The 19,363-nt window shown below is 34.5% G+C and overlaps 1 protein-coding gene across 6 annotated transcripts in view; it reads left to right on the forward strand.

The window, feature by feature from the left end:
* Positions 1–19,363, forward strand: part of PPP4R4 (protein phosphatase 4 regulatory subunit 4) — a 59,836-nt gene that overhangs the window by 17,032 nt on the left and 23,441 nt on the right. For all 6 annotated transcript variants that reach the window (XM_015865362.3, XM_015865363.3, XM_015865364.3 and 3 more), the window contains exons 3-9: positions 4,071–4,173; positions 6,785–6,932; positions 7,947–8,020; positions 9,669–9,775; positions 10,887–10,994; positions 14,645–14,766; positions 17,277–17,399. In XM_015865362.3, the coding sequence (XP_015720848.2) occupies positions 4,071–4,173; positions 6,785–6,932; positions 7,947–8,020; positions 9,669–9,775; positions 10,887–10,994; positions 14,645–14,766; positions 17,277–17,399 (785 nt within the window). The remainder of the gene's footprint in view (positions 1–4,070; positions 4,174–6,784; positions 6,933–7,946; positions 8,021–9,668; positions 9,776–10,886; positions 10,995–14,644; positions 14,767–17,276; positions 17,400–19,363) is intronic.

The raw sequence follows: 19,363 nt of genomic DNA on the forward strand, positions 1-19,363 counted from the left end.
GGCTTCCAGCTGGCTGCTTTGCCTGGTCAATAGTTCGTCTTGTGTTCAGCCTGCAGCACTTTCCATTTGTCTCAATTGTTCTTCTCTCAATTTGACCATGAATGGAAAAATGGAAGCTGGTGTCAAAAGCTTTGCTAAAATAACATCCTACATCTGGGCCAGTCATCTCATTGTAGAAGGCTGTCAGGTTGGTCAGGAATGATTTCCCCTTTGCTAAGCCATGTTGGTTACTCTCATTCGTCTTTTTGTCCCTCATATGCTTAAAAATGGATTTCTAAGTGGATTTTACTCCAATTGCAAGGTGGTTTTGTGTAGTGTAGACATCATTGTATGCAGGTAGATGGAGACAAGCAAGAATGAGTGCAGGAGCTGAAGGGAGATGGCCCAGTGCTACTTTTGCCCTTGAGAAGTACCAGGTTTTTAATGAACCTTGTAGTTGGAGTTGCTCTTGTACTGCTGGCTTGCAGTGGTCAGCTGGGGTTGCAGAGATGATGAGAATTAAGATGGGAGTGTTCAGGTGTGAGAGCTTTCATCCCAGGATGACAATTCCCAGCATTATATAGTCACTGGTATCTCCTGTAGGATGAGCTCAGAAGATGACTTCTCAAGTTTTGTATTTAAATGGTGTTATCTGTAAGGTTTTTCCTTGCACAAAAAAAGATTGAGCTAAATTGCTGCTAAATATAGGGCTCTGTCAGTGTTCTATAATTAGTACTGTTAATAAAGGAATAGCACCCTCATAATAGTATTTGACTAAAGAGAATAACTGTTTAGTATTTATTAGTACAAAAATACCTTAATCTGAATGTTTAGCAATAATTCACTTTATTCCTAAAGGCTTTAACATTTAAAGGAGAAGGAACCAATGGTGTAGCTTTTTTGGTAGGAACAGAAGAAAAATCTTCCATGGTTGGAAAATTACAGGCTGTGTAGGTGTTGAAATGCCTCCTGCTTCACATTGTTAATTGGCAGCAGGCCAAGTGCTCAGCATTTCTGCCTTAAAGGGAAACACTGCCCTTCTCTTTGTATTTCTGACTGATGAAACTGGTTGTAATTTTTAGTGGTTAGAATTTCTTCTACCTTGATACAGACTGAATGAAGTATTCGGAAAATAGAGCTGCTTCAATTTACCTTGACCTTTTGTGTTATTACTGGGTAATATAAAGGTGTGCATGTTTTCCTTGCTGAGACTGCAAGCTGCATTGAAAGAAGATGTGGGCCTCTTCTCCCCTGTGACCCTTTTCCACTTTGGGGCCCCTAGATTTCCCTATTTTGCTTTAAAACATAATAGGAATTAGCATGTAGCATGCAGAGAAATCTGATATGCAGATGAAAAGCTTTATTATTCATTTCACTAAAATATCCAATAATGTGGTTTTGAATAATGCAACAATAATGCAAACTGTGAATAGATTATTTATTAATTTAGATCCCTTTCCAGTGGCTGACATAATACTGTTCTGTCACTGAGCTTAGATGATACTGAGAAACATGTTTTTACTGAGAGAACTTGCACATGCTTCCTAATAAGGTTGTAGGAATGCTAATATTAAAATCAGCCAGAAAATCTGTACTTTTATCCATTATCACTGGCTTTGAATGGTGTTAAAAAGGGTTTTAACTTTGCTCTATCAAAATTTTTCACCCATTACAGACAACGCTTAAAAATTTGTAGTGATAGATATGGTAACCAGCCATAAAATTGGCTCCTCAGACTTTTCAAGAACATCTATTTAGCTTAATTCTACATCAGTAATGAGTAGTAGTCTTAACAGTACTGTTGGTAACTTTTTTCATATAGGATAGTTACTGTATTTAAAAATAGCAGCAACAATAACAACAACAACAAAAGGTAGGTAAGAGGAGTAAAAAAAATCTACATTCAGAAATATAGGAAATGTTATTTGTTTTTATATGCTGTGAAATCTTCTTGACCTTGAAATTACTTATCTGAAGTTAGTCCTATTTTCAGGTGCTTGAACTTTGTATTAAAGTTTTGTTACTGGGTTCTGGTATTGTGAATTTATGTGCACCTCTTAAATATCATACTATCACTTTATGAAAGTTGAGAAGAGTGAGGAACTTCACATGATAATGAGTCGTAGAAAATGATATTTTAAATTTACTGCTACTGTTGTGAAGAAAATGGAAAGTGAAGGAAGAGAAACTGGTCATCACTGAGGTATTGGTATTAAGGTGGTATTAAGGCCACATGATAAATCAGTATGGAACTCAAGATCTGCTGACTTGACTTTGGTAGTCTTACTTCAGATCACATTATCTTTGATAAACTAAGAGGGATCATCTATGTATGAAAACATGAAATAGATGGATTTATCAGAAAGGAACGTTTTTGGATTTCCATTGACCAGAAACCATGGTTCTTAATATTTTGTGGTAAAATACATGGCTGCAAACTTCACAGGAAAATTGCCTTCGGGGTAGACAGACACCCATAATCATCTGAAGATAGCGTAATTTCATCATGAATTTTTAACCTACAGACTTTGCAAAAACAAAAAAAAAAAAAGAGAGACCTAAAGACAATATCAGGATTCTCACTATCTGGAAAGTTTTTGTTGGGGCAGAGGTTTTCAAAGGTTAAGGTACCGTACGCACAGTGATGGTTTGGAGTCAAAGTGTTCAATAATTACTCCTGTCTGCAGGTTGGTAATTTAGCACAGAAGTGAACTGTTGTGTGTGTTACTTTCCAGCTTGCAGAGACTGAATGAGCATAAACTGCTTCTCTTAGGGTATGCTATGCATTTGTATGCACTTAAGAAAACAGATTTAAATCGGCCTTCTTGAATGTACCTATAAATAACTATCATTTCCCCTCGGTTTTTTGAAACATATAAATGTTACGATTATTTAGCATTAGTGCAATATTTAGAACCTTTTTTACCTCTAAATGCTGCAGAAAGGCTTTGTATCTTAACTATGAATTGCCTAATGTACTTAAGTAACAAAACAAAACTGGAAGATTGTTATGTAAATCTACTTTATTGTGATGAATTGCTGTGCTTAGACCTTGCTGTTAAGCTCTTGTGTTCAAGTAAGACAGCTTGCAATGACTATCGGATGGGGAGTGGTATATGGAAATAGTTTTGAGTAGTTTTACTCTGACTTTCTTTTTTAAATGTATGTATAATTGTATTGCGCAGTTAATTGTATTATTACACTGTGAAAAATGCTCACGTGCGTATGGTTGAGTGTAATGTGCTCATTTATAATAGAGCTTCTTAACTTTTGGGACAAATTTTAATTTGTTGAGAAGAACAAATTTTATCCCTTGAAACAGGAGAAAGGATGTATTGATATTTAGTTGTATTGTTCATTTTGGTTATACTTGATCCTGTCTCTTTTGGATTTTCATATTGGAAATTTATTCATTATTCATATTCATATTCAAATTTCATATTGGAAATTTATCAGCTTGGGTATTTTTTTTCTCATCTCATGCATTTTCTTCATTGATACTTCATTGATCTACCATTTCCTTCCCATCTGCCTTCTGTTTTTATTCCTTTTCTTTTTTTCCCTCTTTTTGTTCCTCTTTAAATTGTGGGATACCATCCAGTGACATAGGTTAAGGAAAAACATAAAAGATCTGTAATCTAGTTAAGCTTCTGGGTTTTTCTTTAATCAAATTTGGTAATGTACATTTGATTTCCCTCAAAAATGCAAAATAGGTAGGTTTCTGTTTTAACATTACATGTATGTTCTTTTTTTCTGTGCTTTATCACCCATATTTGTGTGAAAGAGAAGCTTCCATAAAGTCACTGCCTTGATTGTCCAGTTTAAAAAAAACATCTTTAAACTTCTTGTATGTTTTTTCTGAAGCTACACTAAAAATCATTACATTCCATATTAGAAATTATACATTACAGCTTTTATGATTGAGATGCTTTTAGTGCTGTTTTCTATTTATCTAAAAAAAAGTAATGCCTGTTTTGATGTATTATGTGAATAATCTAAGGAGGGGGACAGAGGGTTGTTTTCTCTTTTTAAATGAAAGTTGTGTGCTTGCAATAGTCTTAGCAAGTAACGTATGTGTGTGTTTTTGTAAGTTCTGGGCAGGATGTCCAAGGAACGAGTGTGGTTGCAAATCTTCCCGTCCTGATGCGACAGAATCCTGCAGAAACGCTCCGTCGAGTTTTACCAAAAATCCGAGTAAGTTTGTGTGTAATGAGGTTTGAATGTATCTTTTTCCATCAGTACAAGTACATTAAAGAGGTGAAAAGAGGGAAAAAATAAATCCCAAATACTTATTTTGCAAATGTGCTTGGGGAGTAATGTCCATCAGATCTTCCCCATTAATTGACTGAACTTAAGTAGTACTGCAGATAGTATCTGTTATGAAAACTATTAAAACAGGAGAGCAGAAGTAACACTGGTAAAGATTTACCAATGTTTTGGCCCCTTTTTGAGAGCTCTTTTTGTGGACTGGCCACTCATATTGGTTCAATTTTATGTTCTCAACCTCATTCGATCCAACATCCCACTATCCAGAAAAGTGTGTTTTGCTTTTAGCTGTCCTAAGATTCATGTGCTACCCTCCACATTTTTGATACGCTACTGTTTGCTGTGGTAAATGCATTCTGTTCATGAAATGTTAAACAATAGTTCTGTATACCTATTTATTTGTATAAGAGGTATTTTAAGAAAAAAGAATGATTTGTTTCTCCAGTGCCCCAAAAGTAGCATGGAAGAATTGAAAAAGTGCATTTAAGATGTGGTTTTAGGAGCAGCTTCAATCAAATGAGACTGCATTATGGAAGCAGATATTAATTCTTATTTGCTATGTAAAGTGATACGAGGCAACGTTAGGAGTGAAGACTTTGAACATGTTACCATGCTTTTTAGAGTGGCTTTTGGTGATTCTAAGGCTATATATTATTTTTGGCTATCAAAATATCTGAAAGTTTGTTTTGATAACAGCAAATTGCTTATTTATGTTTATTCTTTTCCTTTTTTCAGGGTGTTGTTAGTCTTCTACTTGTACCATTAACATTTTGTTTTAGAGCAATCTCTGGTGTGGTCTCATGCAACTGACCACTTTGCTTTAAGCCTGTTTCTAATATACATAAATTGTCAGCTAAAAGACCATGGTGTTTGTGTGAAGCTTTTTGGGTGAATGTATGTGCTCTGTATGGTGAAAATAGATAGAAAATCATGAATGCTTATAGAAATTGTTTTCAAAGCACTATGTTCATAATTTTATGGGCAGATTCAGTAATAAGAAAGAGAAGAGAGCATGTGTTATTGTTTATACTGTGTCAGATATTACAGAGCTGATGTGTTTCCATCAAAGATATTTTCAGGCTATGCTTAAGTATTAATAAATTCTTGTTTTTATGCATTTATATAATAGAAAAATAGTCTTATAGATGTAAAAGTTGAGATTATAAGGTGCTGAAAATGAATGTTCTGCTTCAATTCTGCAACGAAATAATTCTTGCTAGTATGAACATGAAATAACAATGTGGAAGTGTGATAGTCTTTTCTTTAATAAAATATCAATTATGGAAATATGATTTTCAGTTCATAGTTTTCTATATAAGAACAGTGGAGAAAACCCAAAGTATGGTCATTAGCATGATTAGGGCCTGAGGCCTGGAAAATATCTGACAGTATGCTGGAAATTAGATCTTAGTATGTTCAGATCAGGAGGTACTTACTTTTTTAAAGTATCTTCCTGCATAAAGGATATTTAATTGAAAGCATTGTGTGAAGAAATAAGATTTAGGAACCGAAGGCAGAAAAATGGTGAATGCAGGAGACATTGTTAATAATAAATATTATCAATCTTTAATCACCTAACAAAGAAAAGCAGTGTGTTTTTCATCATGCAGTGTCTTAAATTTAAATGGAATGCCTTTCTGGGTGATAGATGAAATGAAACTTAAGCTAATGGGCTTGAGGCAGAGGTTGAAGAGTGAAATATAATAGCTTCTAGAATATAAACAATCTGTCTAAATCTAAGTGCTCCTTTTAGCTTTAAACCTTACAAATATTATTTGTATAGCCTGGTTCATAACAGTCTGAACTACAGTGAAGTCAATGAATGCTAAGTCCTAGAACGAATCCTGCAAGCTCTTTGCAAACAGACGTCAAACTTAAACTTGCTTTTTGTTCCATTCTGCAAATTTAATAATATTTCATTTTCATATTATCCGTTTGACTTTTGAACAGATGCTTTTAAGACAACCCAATTGTTGCATTTCTTATATGTTAAATCTGAGTGCTAGTAGATGCCAAGCTACCTGCATAAATATTCTGGTACATCCTGCTCTATTTTTATGATCTCTGTGTGTGTGTATATATATACATGTATGTGTGTATAAATATACACGCTCATTACTGTTCCGTACTGCCTGAGAAGGAATGAAATTTGAATTACATTCTGTTATTTCAGTGTTACTCACTGGATCAATAAAATATCTCTTATAATTCAAATGCACAAATAGCAGAAGTGAGGTGGTTGTCTGGTCTCTTCTTACATCTCAGTTTATGTTGTAGATACTATTATGTATTGATGAAATTGAAAGTCAGAAAATATATTTAAATGAACTTTATTTTTCTTAAAGGGTTCTTGTTATAGAATCAGATATTATAATATCTTCAAGTAATTGTTGTTAAGGGAAAATAGTTTTTAGCCAATTTTGTAGTTTCTTCAGGTTCTTGCATACTTATTCTTAAAACTTTATGTTTTTGAGTTTGAGTGTTCTTTCAATGCATTTCTGCCTCATGTTCTAAACTGATATAATTTCTAATTATACAGGAGGTGCTGCATGTTGCAGGAGTGGAAATGCAGTTAACAGCTGCTGTTTCATTTTTAACTGTACTGCAAGATGAATCCGTGTCCATTCATACATACTCCCACTCCTTCCTACACATCATTCTCCAGAATTTGGAACACAGGGATGCAGGTCAGGGCTGTAAGCTATGCTGTGTGATGACTGATTACTGCTGTGTGTTTCGTTTCCTTAGTGACAGTACAATACTCTGTAAAGCAGTAAGCAACCTTATACCTAGACTTGCATAAAATGAAATATTTATGCATGCTGACCGTGTACACACTGATATTTAAAAGTATTTGTTCACACTGATTGAAATGCTCAAAAACAGTTTATTTGAAGGACTGAATCTAAAAGTTGTTACAGAGTCCAAACTTCTACTAAGTAGCAGAATTCTGTGGTGGAGACAACTGAGAGAAGGGTTGATGTTTCTTTTGCGATAATTACGTTCTCTTAACTTCTTTTTGGTGTTCAAATGGGCCTTTTATCAAACCAGAAAGATTTATAAGAAAAGATAATGCTTCTGGACGAGGAAAATTTTCTTTTCAAAACAGAAATTATTTTCCCTTCTAAGAATTAAAAACACGGAGGAATATGAACAGAATTTGCATCTTACCCAATCTTGCTTCTTAATCAGAGTCAAGGAAAGGTTTGAGTTGGAAGGATCCTTAAATGCTAGCTGGTTCCAACCCCCTCCCACTTCCCACTAGACCAGGCGGACCAAAGCCCCACCTGATCTGATCTTGAACACCTCTAAGGATAAAGCATTCACAACCTCTCTGAGCAACCTGCTCCAGTGCCTCATCACTTTCACATATACCTAAATCTACCCACTTTTATTTTAAATTGTTACTCCTTGTCCCGTCCTGACAGAGTCCTTCTGCAGCTTTTCTGTTGGCCTCTTTAGATACTAAAAAGTCATAATGAATTCTCCCCAGGAACTTTTCTTCCCCAGTCTGAACAATCACTACTCTTTCAGCTCCGTACTGGAGACGTTCCTCAGTCCTCTGTATTTTAAATTTATAGCTTGTCTTTTGTTTCCTTTTCCTATTAATCTCTTCAATAAATAATTTTGTGAAACTGATGGATGTTTTCATATACTCATTAAATGTACAGCTTAAAGTATAACCCATTTCTTTCTCACAGGTGTCAGCAATGCATGGCTAGAAACTCTTCTTGCTGTAATAGAAGCTTTACCCAAAGAGACAATCAGACATGAGGTAATAATATAGAATCATAGAATGGCTTGGGTTGGAAGAGACCTTGAAGGTCACCTAGTTTAAATCCCCTGCTGCAGACAGGGTTGCCAGGTTCTAAATCAGGCACTAGATCAGGCTTCCTAGGTTCTCATCCAACCTGGTTCTGAACGCCTCCAAGGATGGGGCATCCACAACTTCCCTGGGCAGACTGCGCCAGCACAGTTTATATGCTTTGTAACACTTCCCTTACACTGAGTATTCTTAGTAACATGTTTTCATATATCCTGTTTTGGTTTATGGGATAGTATCACATTATGTGATAGCAAATGGAAATTCTGGATTTCTGCTGAATGGGTTTGAATGCTAGAGATGCGTTTCATTGTTTGCTTCTGTTGTTCTTGATGTACCAAAAGCCTAAAGCCCTAATTTGTCATTTGAGTATCTTTCGGAGGAGGAAGGAAATGGAACACAATGTTCTCCTTTACTCAACTAATTTATTTAGTTTTATTTTGAGCATTCATATTTTATTGTTAAGCTTAAAAGCTTTGAGACAGAGATAATTTTACTGTGTTTAGGACTATATAGAGTTGTAAATATGTGATCATTTCTGTAGTTTAAAAGCGCTCATTAAAACTGGCAGGTAATTAGAATCTAACACTGTTGAAAAATAAGCTTCTACAAGGTAAAAAGAAGTTACAGTCAGCTCCGAAATCTAGGTAGAGTTACTAATGTGCATTTGCTTTCATAGTCAAAGATCAGATGAGTAATAAACCATTTTCCGTATAACTTATGAAATATTTATTTACGAAGTATTCTAGTTAGCATAACTTTTCTCACCTCAAAATTTCAGTTAGTAAGAGAGGAGAAAAATGCTTTAGCAATACTGTTATTTGCTACCCTGCATATGTAGTATCCTTTTGTAGAGCTATGCAATGAGACTGAGTAGGGAACTCTGGCAGGTTGCCGGAGAACCCTTTCTCTAATACTCTCCCTGGCATGGCACCTGTATTTCCATGATTATTTCTGGGCCAAAAATAGGATATCTAAATGTGGAGTTCTGCACATCTTTGTTTGTGGCACCACAGAGATGATCCAACAAGTGACAGCACAGCTCCAATTAAACATGGAGATTTTCTGAATCTACATGGGAATGAAAACTGTCCCTGGTTATGCATAATCAATGGAAATTCTTGCTTCACAGCTTCACATTAAAGCTGATGTTTCCTAAGGGAAACTCATGAAAAAGGATCTCAGTGTTACTTTTCCTTTCTCTAACTTTTTTTTCTGTTGTTGTTAGAAGAACATATTTAACAGCTGTTGTGAAAATTACCCGCTAATAGCTATAAATATTCACATACAAGTTAGTCTCAAAATAAAAACACAAGTAGACAGATGTAAAACTGTGGCTGTGATATGAATCGTGAACTGCTATTTGGGCCAAGATATCAGTTTAATATACTATAATTAGAACTCAATATTAAAAATGGATTTTTAGTGGATTATTAATGCAAAAGTGCATTATTATTTTTAGTAGTAATTAATTCCATGAGAGGAGTAGATGACCGCTGGTATATATGTTTTTCTAGTTTTTATATTAATATTATTATTGTTTTTAAAGAAGGGAAATGCATTATTTACCTGTGACATTTCTTCTTTTTTCTTCATGTAGATCCTGAATCCACTTGTTTCTAAGGCACAGATTTCTCAAACACTTCAATCACGCTTAGTTAGTTGTAAAATCATGGGAAAATTAGCTAACAAATTTGAAGCTCACATGTGAGTAGATCGCATATATTTTTTAATTTCATAATGTGTATCAGTATTTCTGTGTTTATGGACAACAGTTACTGAGAAAAGAGTAAAATATTGCAAAAAGAAAATGTGTTTTTCTTAATGATTTCTTCATCAAGCTAACAATAAATAATAACAAAATGTTCACTACATAACTAGCATGTTCATTCCTTCTGATATACACCAAATTGTTACTTCAGCTTTTATATTCTTCCATGGAATGATGTTGGTACCATTTTCATGTCTTTCTTGTTTATTGATCATCCTGCTAGAAAATAAGACAGTGGATGTCTCTGCAACTTATGGAGGCAAAACAGAATTGACTTAGAGTTTAATATCATGAGGAGAAAGCCCTCTTGCGAACTCTTCTTCCTAACATCTTGTCTACTCAAATTTCACATGCAGATATATGTGTATTTTTTAGTGTAGGCATGTGGAGATGTATTAGCAGCCACTATCCAGTTCCTAGATTTGGTGTCTGTGGTATTGGACAGCAGCAGGAATAGCATAGGGAAAGTAAATCTGAATACCTTAACTGCCCCAAGTGGTAGGTGTAGCTCATTTTTGGAGGGTTTATTCAGTCTTACAATTCTAAAATATTTTCAGCAAATGCATTTCCAATCCATGGACCCACCATATCGTGTAAATGCTGATTTGGAATGTCCTTGGTTTACATGGGGAAAGATTAATCCGTGTCCAAATAAGTAGAGCTGTCCTATTTTTCAGTATGGTTTCTGACTCAATAAGCAACCTTTTATTAACATTCTGCTTTATTCTGTACTTTGTTTTCAAAAAAAGGACAAGATTAATTGGGATTTGCACTTCCATTTATATAATTTGTGGTATTCTTACAGTGTGTTCAAAAATTGTTCTGAAGATAGTTATTAAATGAGGACAGCTGTAAATGAGGACAGCCTTCCTTCTATCTCCATAGTGTAAAGGCTATAGTAGGGCAAATATGAGCAAATTACAGTGACTGTAAAAAAATCATCTTTCTGTTAGTATTTTTATCTGTTAGAAGTCATATATAGATAAAATGTGAATACTGTGGATTATATATGTTTTTGTTCTATATTAATGAAAATTGTGTCCTTAGAGTTAAAAGAGAGATTCTTCCATTGGTAAAATCACTGTGCCAGGATGTAGAGTATGAAGTAAGAACTTGCATGTGTCGGCAACTGGAACATGTAGCTCAAGGAATAGGGTGAGTACAGCTTGCATAACTACTTTCAATTGCAAAACCTTTATCCAAAATTGTAATGGTTACACCTAAAAATTCTTTCTAAAATTTCTAACTTTAATTCATGCTTTCTTAGTAAGGAATTTGGAGTGTACAGTGTTGTTCTTAGAGATTGTAGTTGGCTGTTTTACATTTTCAGATTTTTATTTCTTTGTGATAGTAGAGCTGCTGAACCATACAAACAGTGCTTCCTATGCTAGGAATTAAAAAAAGTTAGTCTTATAGACTTGAAGAAATACTGAAATGAGTTTCCTTGCGTCATGTTACACACGTGGTTAGATTAAATCTCAGTAGTCCCTCTGGCCTTTCCAACTGTGAATTTATGAACAGATTCAGTGATGAGGCTGAAACCAAAGCACTTATATTTGTTAGCATTGACACTTGTGGAAATTATTTTTGTGCCTGTGGAATATTTTTTATTAGTGGAGAATGATGTTGTGATTTAGATTCTGAAAACAAACAAAAAAGCCCAAAGCAGCACTATGAACAGAAAACCATGAAAGCACCAGAAATTCCTGCAAACAAGGCTGGTTACCTCTCAGCCATGAAATATCAGAAAGACGCATGTTTAGGCTGTTTTAGTGCACTCAGATGTATGAATGGATATTCATGGCAAGAGCAAAGGATTGCTGTAATGCACTTAATTTCATATTGTTTAGGTGAGGTCATGCAGAACAGTAATTCTAGGTTCCCAGGTAAACTTTCCTTTATCACATACAGAATAATTTTATATTTGTTTCAGGCAGCCCTACTGCAAGATCTTTGCCCTGCAAAAGTTCAAATATTGTGAAACAGTATTATTCATTTTTATTCATTACTAAGTAGTGTTATTAATTTGCTTTTGTATTTAATTGCTTTTATAACAAAAGGTAGATTGGAACGGTAAAGCATTGTAGCATTTTTCCATATTGAACGGCTTTAGATTTAAAAGAACAAATGATAGAAGAAAAGAAAGGCTGTATTGATTAATATTTTGTACTGAAAATTTAACACGCACTTTACTGAACTGAAGTACTGAATAATTTGAAATCACATTTATTTTTGCTGCATGTACGTAGCTCATGTACCGTTATGTATCTTAAGACTGAGTTCTGTTTAGTAGGAGACTAAAGATATGTAAAAGAGATGGTTCTGTGTATTTTCAGGAGCTGATCATGGTTTTTCTTCTTCCAGAACTGTAGTTTTGTAGGGAGGGGTTGTCCCAACTGTCATGTTAGAAATCTTTTAATGTCACCAAAGCAAAGAAAGCCACAAAAATAAGTTTTCAAAAAATGTCTTTTTGTTTTTAATTCCTCAATATTGTGTCTTCATCTGGGACATCGTCCTTTACTTTTCTTCTCTGGCTCTCCCTGTGTTGTATGTTCTTGTCTTCTCTAGTTGTCTTCCTCTTGTCTTTGTCTTTGTTTGATAACATGATGTATATATACACACATGTATATGGTTCCTTTTTGTGTTGGTGTTTATTTTGTTTGTTTGTTTGTTTTTGTTTTTGCTGTTTCCTTATGATATACAATCTACATTTCCATGGATTCCTCAGTCAATGCCTGATATAGCTGGGAATAAAATAACTGTATTATAGAATATGGCTGTGGTTGAAGAGCATTGCTTTCACATATGACTGGAATATTTTTATTGTTTTAAAAAGATCATAGATGCACAGATTTTCTTGACCTGTGACTCAGTCTGTTGAGAACAAAATTCATTGTTGACTTTCAGGCAGCACTTTTGTGAATCTGCATATTTGCTCTCAGCCATTTTGTTATATGATAAATACACGAGCAAAATGTTGAAATTGGAATGCGATGTGTTGTGTTGATGTTGTTTTCCTCAGTCCTCCAAATGCTGTTTGATATCAAGATATTCTAAGAGTGAGGAAGAAGAAACAAAAAAAAATTGTTTCTGTGCGTAATAAGGGGGGAGTACATTATACTAATAAATGGTCTTTTTGGAAGGGAAATAACATTTTCTGCATGCTGTTGAGTGTAATTATAATTAATCAAATTGAAGGTCTTATACCTGGAAGAGGAAAACCTAAAAACAACATAGATATTGTGAGTGGCAAATGGGACTATTACTGGCAATTTACCCAGCCTTAATGTAGTGGCTTAATAGAAGTAAATGCCTAAACATTAATTAGTGGTCCATTATGAATAATTTTCTTTCATTCTTTCCTTTCCACTGTCTGTTTTTATTATTTATGTATCTTTATTCACTGCTTTCTCTGTTGGTTTTCTGCCTGATCTCTTCCTAATGATTTAGATACTTTAATCTCATAGAGATGGTAGACTGTATTTTCAGTGTGTAAACTGTTGCTGTGTTTTATGTTGAGGATGAATAGGTAGTAGGAAAATAAAGGCAAAATAAGGAATTGAGCATGTTTTCTTGAATATGATGAAGGCACAGAATGACAGAAGTTTCATGACATGTTGTTACTGTTTAATGATGTTATTACTAAATTGTGTCGTGATTTTCTTGTAATACAGCATAAAAAAATCTTTAAAAAATGATGAATCATCTGTTTGGAGGAATACTGTTTAGCTGCAGTTTGATTTACTAGTATCAATAATAAACCTTACAAGGCACAAATAGTTGGTACTAGTTACTTGTAAAATTTGAAAATGTTATTGTTTGTATTGGCTTACTCAAGGAATAGTCTGATTGGGTGTTAAAATCTGACAGCCTAGAGATTGAGATTATTTTTATATTAAAAACTGCAATTGAAATGACAGCTTAACTCTCTATATACAGTTTCTCAAAGTGTAAAACATAGCTTAGATTTTGTCATTTTGGTTAATGCCCCTGTATATCATTTTATCAGTTTTTCTCTGCAGTGTTATGTTTTGGATAGTATTATAAATTCTGAATGCCATATCTGTGGCTATTTTGAATTGCCGAAGTCCCATTGTGGTGCTTACAACAGTTTTCACTAATGGCTGGGCAGACCAAGAACTCATTTGCAAGAGCACATCAAAGCAGACTTCTTATCTCAAATACACACAAATTCAAACACTAGAAATCTTGATTTCTATTAAAAAAAAGAAAAAAGTTTCTATTCTGAAAGTCTTTCATTCCTTCTTATGATGAAACTCTTTCATTATGACTATAAAACAAGCCTAAAAGACAGTGTTTTTAGGGTGAGTAAGGAAGCTGCATGTTATCTGAGCAGTAGCTGCTTACCCTCTGCAAAGAAGGCTCATATTTGGTCTTTGAAACATAAGATTTCTAGGTACTTCAGTCCCTAGTCATGTATTTAATCATTTTGACTTTGGAATTTACTCCCTTGGAAATTTATTGAGGAGTTCCTGAATAATTGATCAGAGGTTTTCTTAGTGAAATAGCTGGACTTCTTTGAATTTTTTTCAGATTTCATTTACTGTGATCTATTTGAAGTTAATCTGAATGCTTTTTTAGTGATGAAATTTCATACCTTAAGTCCTGAGATGAAATGCATGTTTTTATTCAGTTTTCATTTTGTTTCAACTTGGTCAGTTTTTCCTTTTTGGCCACCCTAAGAATGACTAACTCAGTATTTCAGGGTAATTTCAGAATTTGGTTTTGCCATTGCAACTTTGATTTATTATGTTTTATCTTTAAATGCTTGCCTCAATCTGCAGGACAGAACTAACCAAAACTGTAGTGCTTCCTGAATTAGTAGAACTGGCAAGAGATGAAGGCAGCAGTGTACGCCTTGCAGCTTTTGAGACATTAGTGAATCTGCTTGATATGTTTGACTCAGGTAAGGACTTCATTTGGACTTAGTATCCCAGTTCTCAATTCTTCAAGGCATAAATGCATAAATGTAATTGAATCTTTGTTCTCCCTGCATTTTTAACACATTTCTGATTTTTTTCTCTTCTATCCTTTATGTATTTTGTGTCTTGTAGTGCTTTAGTTTTTTAAGAAAGGTGAACCAGATGTCCACAAAAGCTGTTAATTTCTTACTCTAGGTTTCTAATATAATGAAATGAAACCCAATTAGTAAAACTAGTGTAAAAGTGATAGGAGTATTGGGTTGCTAGTATGATGCTATTAATCTGCATAATATAAAATGTTAGTTCAACATATGCAGATACTTGGCTTTGTTTTGTTGTTGGGACTGGCTGGGTTTTGTTGATTGGTTGGTTGGTTTTGGGTTTATTTTGCTATTAATTTTTTTTTTGCCTCTTATTTGAAGTAAAGCTTGTTGTAACTACAGACTGTAGCTGCAGAAGCCAGGTTGGGGCAATGATGTGAAATTTATGTGTGTGTCAATAATCTTTTCAGTTTTTAGCAATGTTACATGTTGAACACTCATAAATTTTGGGGCAAAAAACAATTCTTCATAAATTGAAGTGTGCACAACTAAACAAATCTATTTTGGAGATCTAAGAATTAGCAATTGCTGTTTAAATCACTGTAAATTTGTGGGTATATGGTACTGAAAGCTTTCATCTTTGCAACAAGAAAACATGTGTGTTATATAAAGGTTTTCATTGTATTTAAAGTCAAAAGTGTAAATGCTTGTAATTTTTCCAGTGCTCTATGTCTTTCCTCTAAACAACATGAATATTTCATGCTTCTCCAGGTGCAGGGGTTCCTCTTTATTCAAGGAATGAGAAATTTGTTGTCTTTGGTACTCTTAGTGGCGGTGAGGTGTCCACATTCATGGTGCTTGAGTACCCATCACAATTCAGTTCAGCAGTGATACAGCACATTTTAAGTGGTTACTGTAGGAGAACGTTCTGGGTAAATGCAGTCACTTGTTCTGCACTCTGTACCAATTTTTTTCAGGGCTGTGTGTAAGACAGTGGTAGGCAGCTTTTCTGACTCAATGTCAGTTGTATTCTCCACTGTTTTTCTACAAAATTGAGGTGTACAAGGAAGTGAAGTAATTGAAAGATCCTGGCTATGAAAAATAAAGTATGTTAAAAGCTCAATGAGTGATTGTTGATCATTGCTCATTAATTGCCACTTTGCTCTTTATACATTTTCCAACCTCTTCAGTTATTTGTCTTCATTAGCAACTCTGTATTTTGCACCGCATTTCCCACTCCCACTCTTGTGTCACTGACTGTACCTCCAGATACGTAAGTGAGGAGCAAATATTTACTTTACAGGAACACGGTGATGAATTACTAAAATACATGACTGTGTATAAGCCATATGGAGAAATACATAAAGTAGTAAGATTTGGGGGAGAATGTCATCAATGGACATTTTAGCAGTTAGTGTTTAAATTAGCAAGTAAGCTGGTAGGTTGACTTTCAAATTCTTGAGCCATTCCATTGACACTGTCATGTTTCAGCTTCCCTTTTTTTCCTGCTCATCTTTCCCCCACCTTTCCAGTTGCTACTGCTTTTAGGTATCAAAAAAGAAACACTTAGAAAAATAGATTAGGGCTTCTTAACAGGCTTACAAGGAATGTGTCTGCAGGTGTTTGGTTTGCGTAGGTTTGGTTTCATGGCTGAACTACAGAACAAACTTCTCAAAGAAGATGACCCAATATTATATTCTAAGGTTTCTTTCCCACAACATCACAATGTTTCTTCAGGTCCGCATAAATGCTTTGTTCATCCATATGTGTTTGCTGAAAATGGGAGTTAAATTACCATTAAAAAAAAAAAATCCAAATCCATGTAAAATTGGAATATTTTAAAATACATTACTTTTATTTAAAAAAATTCAAAACACATCAATTTCCTTGAATATTTGCTCTTTACTTCATGTGGGAACAAGGTGCTTGGCACTGTTAGCTGTATTTGCCATTATTTATTTATGTTGTCTATAATTATTTTGTTTCTCTGTGAATTTATTGTTTGCCAGAAGATTTGCTGTTTCCTCAGTAGGTTGCAGAAATTCACTTCTGTCAGACCGAGATTTTCCTTTTTACTGTCATCATGTCTTACTGTCTTCATACTATTGTAGGAACTATTATTGCTAGAGTACTGCTGTATTGTTTAATTCCCTTGGTGAACAGAGAAGTTAGCAGTTGTTCATTTATCCTCTGTCCCAGTTTTTACTGGTAAGTAAAATTTCCCTAAAAACACACAAAGAAAGATTTCAAACAGGCATGGTATTAAAAATATGGACTTCTACTATGGTAATGTTCATCACTGCCTCTTGTTTTCTGCCTTCAATGAGTGTGTGCCAAAATCTCCTGAGCATGTTAAATGATATTTTTTGTAACTTATTGTACAATATTGTAGAATGTCTTTTAGGATGTTTCATAACAAATGGTTAACTTTAAAAGTCTCTTTTGTCTTTCAGATGATAGGAGGCAAACTGTTCTCCCCTTAGTGAAATCATTCTGTGAAAAGTCCTTCAAAGCAGATGAATCCATCCTAGTTTCATTATCTTTCCATTTGGGAAAACTGTGCAATGGATTATATGGTATGATATAATGTTCTTTAAAAACAAAAATAAAAATGATGGGAGGTCAGAAAATCTGAAGCACTTGGAAAAATATCCTGATTTCAGTTAATTGGATGAGATGATAATTCAGAGAGAAAATACAGCACTACAAGTCTGAAATCATCTATCCAGTAAATATTAGATTTTGTGAATTTGCATCTAAGCTATCCGTTGGTTTATTGCTCTTTTGTGTTTAAACAGGGACAGAAGTAGAAGCATAATGGCTTTTATTTATTAACTTGACTGATTTATTTTGATAACTTGTTGGATATTCTGGATCATCTGAGTTGGATGACTGAATTTTTGAAACTAGTAGTCTTTGACAGTGCAGTATGATGCTAACTTTGTGTGTTCACTTCCATGCTTGATATCTTTTTTTGAGGTACGAAAGAATAAGTGCAGCCCATAAGGGACTTCTAGGGAGATCTAACAGCATGTGGATTCCCAGCTGCAGCTGAGACCCATTCTGTACCAATAGTTCTTGTTTTCTGTACCTCAGCACATTTTCATGGCAGATCTCTCAGTGATCACTGCTCACTTTTATCCTTTATACAGAGCTTAGCTGGGAAGGGGCAGCACACATTTAAGCTGTGGAGAATTTCCTCCTGGACTCTTAAGCCCTTTGGTATTTCTTACAGATCTTAGAAAAGGTCATTTATTGATCAGGTTTGAGACTGTTAAGGTGACAGCAGCTTCACTACAAATAACCTGAAAGGGCTATTTCGTAGTGCCAAAGTGTTGTTTACAGAACCCCAGAGCTAGAAGAGTCCATCCTGTTTTTATCATGTATTCACAATCTTCTTTAGGTTGACTGACTTTAATTGCTGATCTCTCAACACCTCTGAACTGAGTCTGGCTAATTCACATTTTGTTGAATTGCTACGCTTTAGGAGAACTGAGCAAAATGAAGGGGCTTTTTCACACGTCTTGCAAGCTAAATTGCTTTGTATATTGTTCACTTTGAAATATACTCTTTTTTTTTTTTTTTTTTTCCCAGCAGACTGCAGTAGTTTGATGTTATTTGTTGAAATGCAGGCTATGAACAGAAGTAACTCAAAAGTTGTGGTTTTGTTTCTTTTTTTTTAAAAAAAACCTTATGCCTATTTAGTCTTTCCTGTCATATCTGGCTAAGCATGGTGCCCTGCTGTTGCCTCTTATCTGTTCTTCAAGCAATTTTGAAGCAACTTTACAGATCTCTTTTTGCTTATGAAAATGTCAGCAGACATGCCCTTTTACTGCATCTTCTGGTATTTGCAGGTCTTGTTACCTAGTACTAGAAGGAAATGGAATCTGTTTGAGAGGTTTTGCTTTTGTTGGGTTGGCTGTTGCTAGTTTTCTTGTTTCATTTTTGGTGTTCACAAGTAGATTTTGTGATTATTTTTTTTGTTGTTGTTTCTTTTTCTTGTTTTCTGTTTTTTAAACCACAAAGTTAATCTGAATTATCTAAAATGATATAGCTTGTTCCTTCCCCTCTCCAGCTGTTAAATGCCAGTATCACTTCTACCTTTTTCCAGACTGATATGGCTGATATGATTTCATCAGCTAGTAGTTCTAATACTCTTTCATACTAGAATAAAGCACATCTGAACCTTGCACATTTTGAAAACCTCTCTCGTGGTTTAAGTATTCCCTGACCTTTTCCTTCTCTTCTTAGAGCTTGTGTCTTTGGTAATCTTATTAATTGTACTGAAGCTGATTATTCTAGCCAACTTTGAGAAATTAAAAAAAACAACAACAAAACCACGAATAACATTTCAGTCTCTTGGTAACAATCAGTAATAGCTTTCCTCTGTCTTGATTAGAAATCTCCGTTTTTCCTTGCTCATTTGCTTATAAATATATACTTCTAAAATGACCTTTTCAAATTTTAGAATTCATCTTACTGATTGCTTTCCAGTTCATGTTCTATGATTTTATTCTTACACCTCTTTACTATCTGCTGC

This window comes from Coturnix japonica, chromosome 5, assembly GCF_054131305.1.
Source record: "Coturnix japonica strain WE chromosome 5, WE-NBRP24, whole genome shotgun sequence".
NCBI classification, from domain to species: domain Eukaryota; kingdom Metazoa; phylum Chordata; class Aves; order Galliformes; family Phasianidae; genus Coturnix; species Coturnix japonica.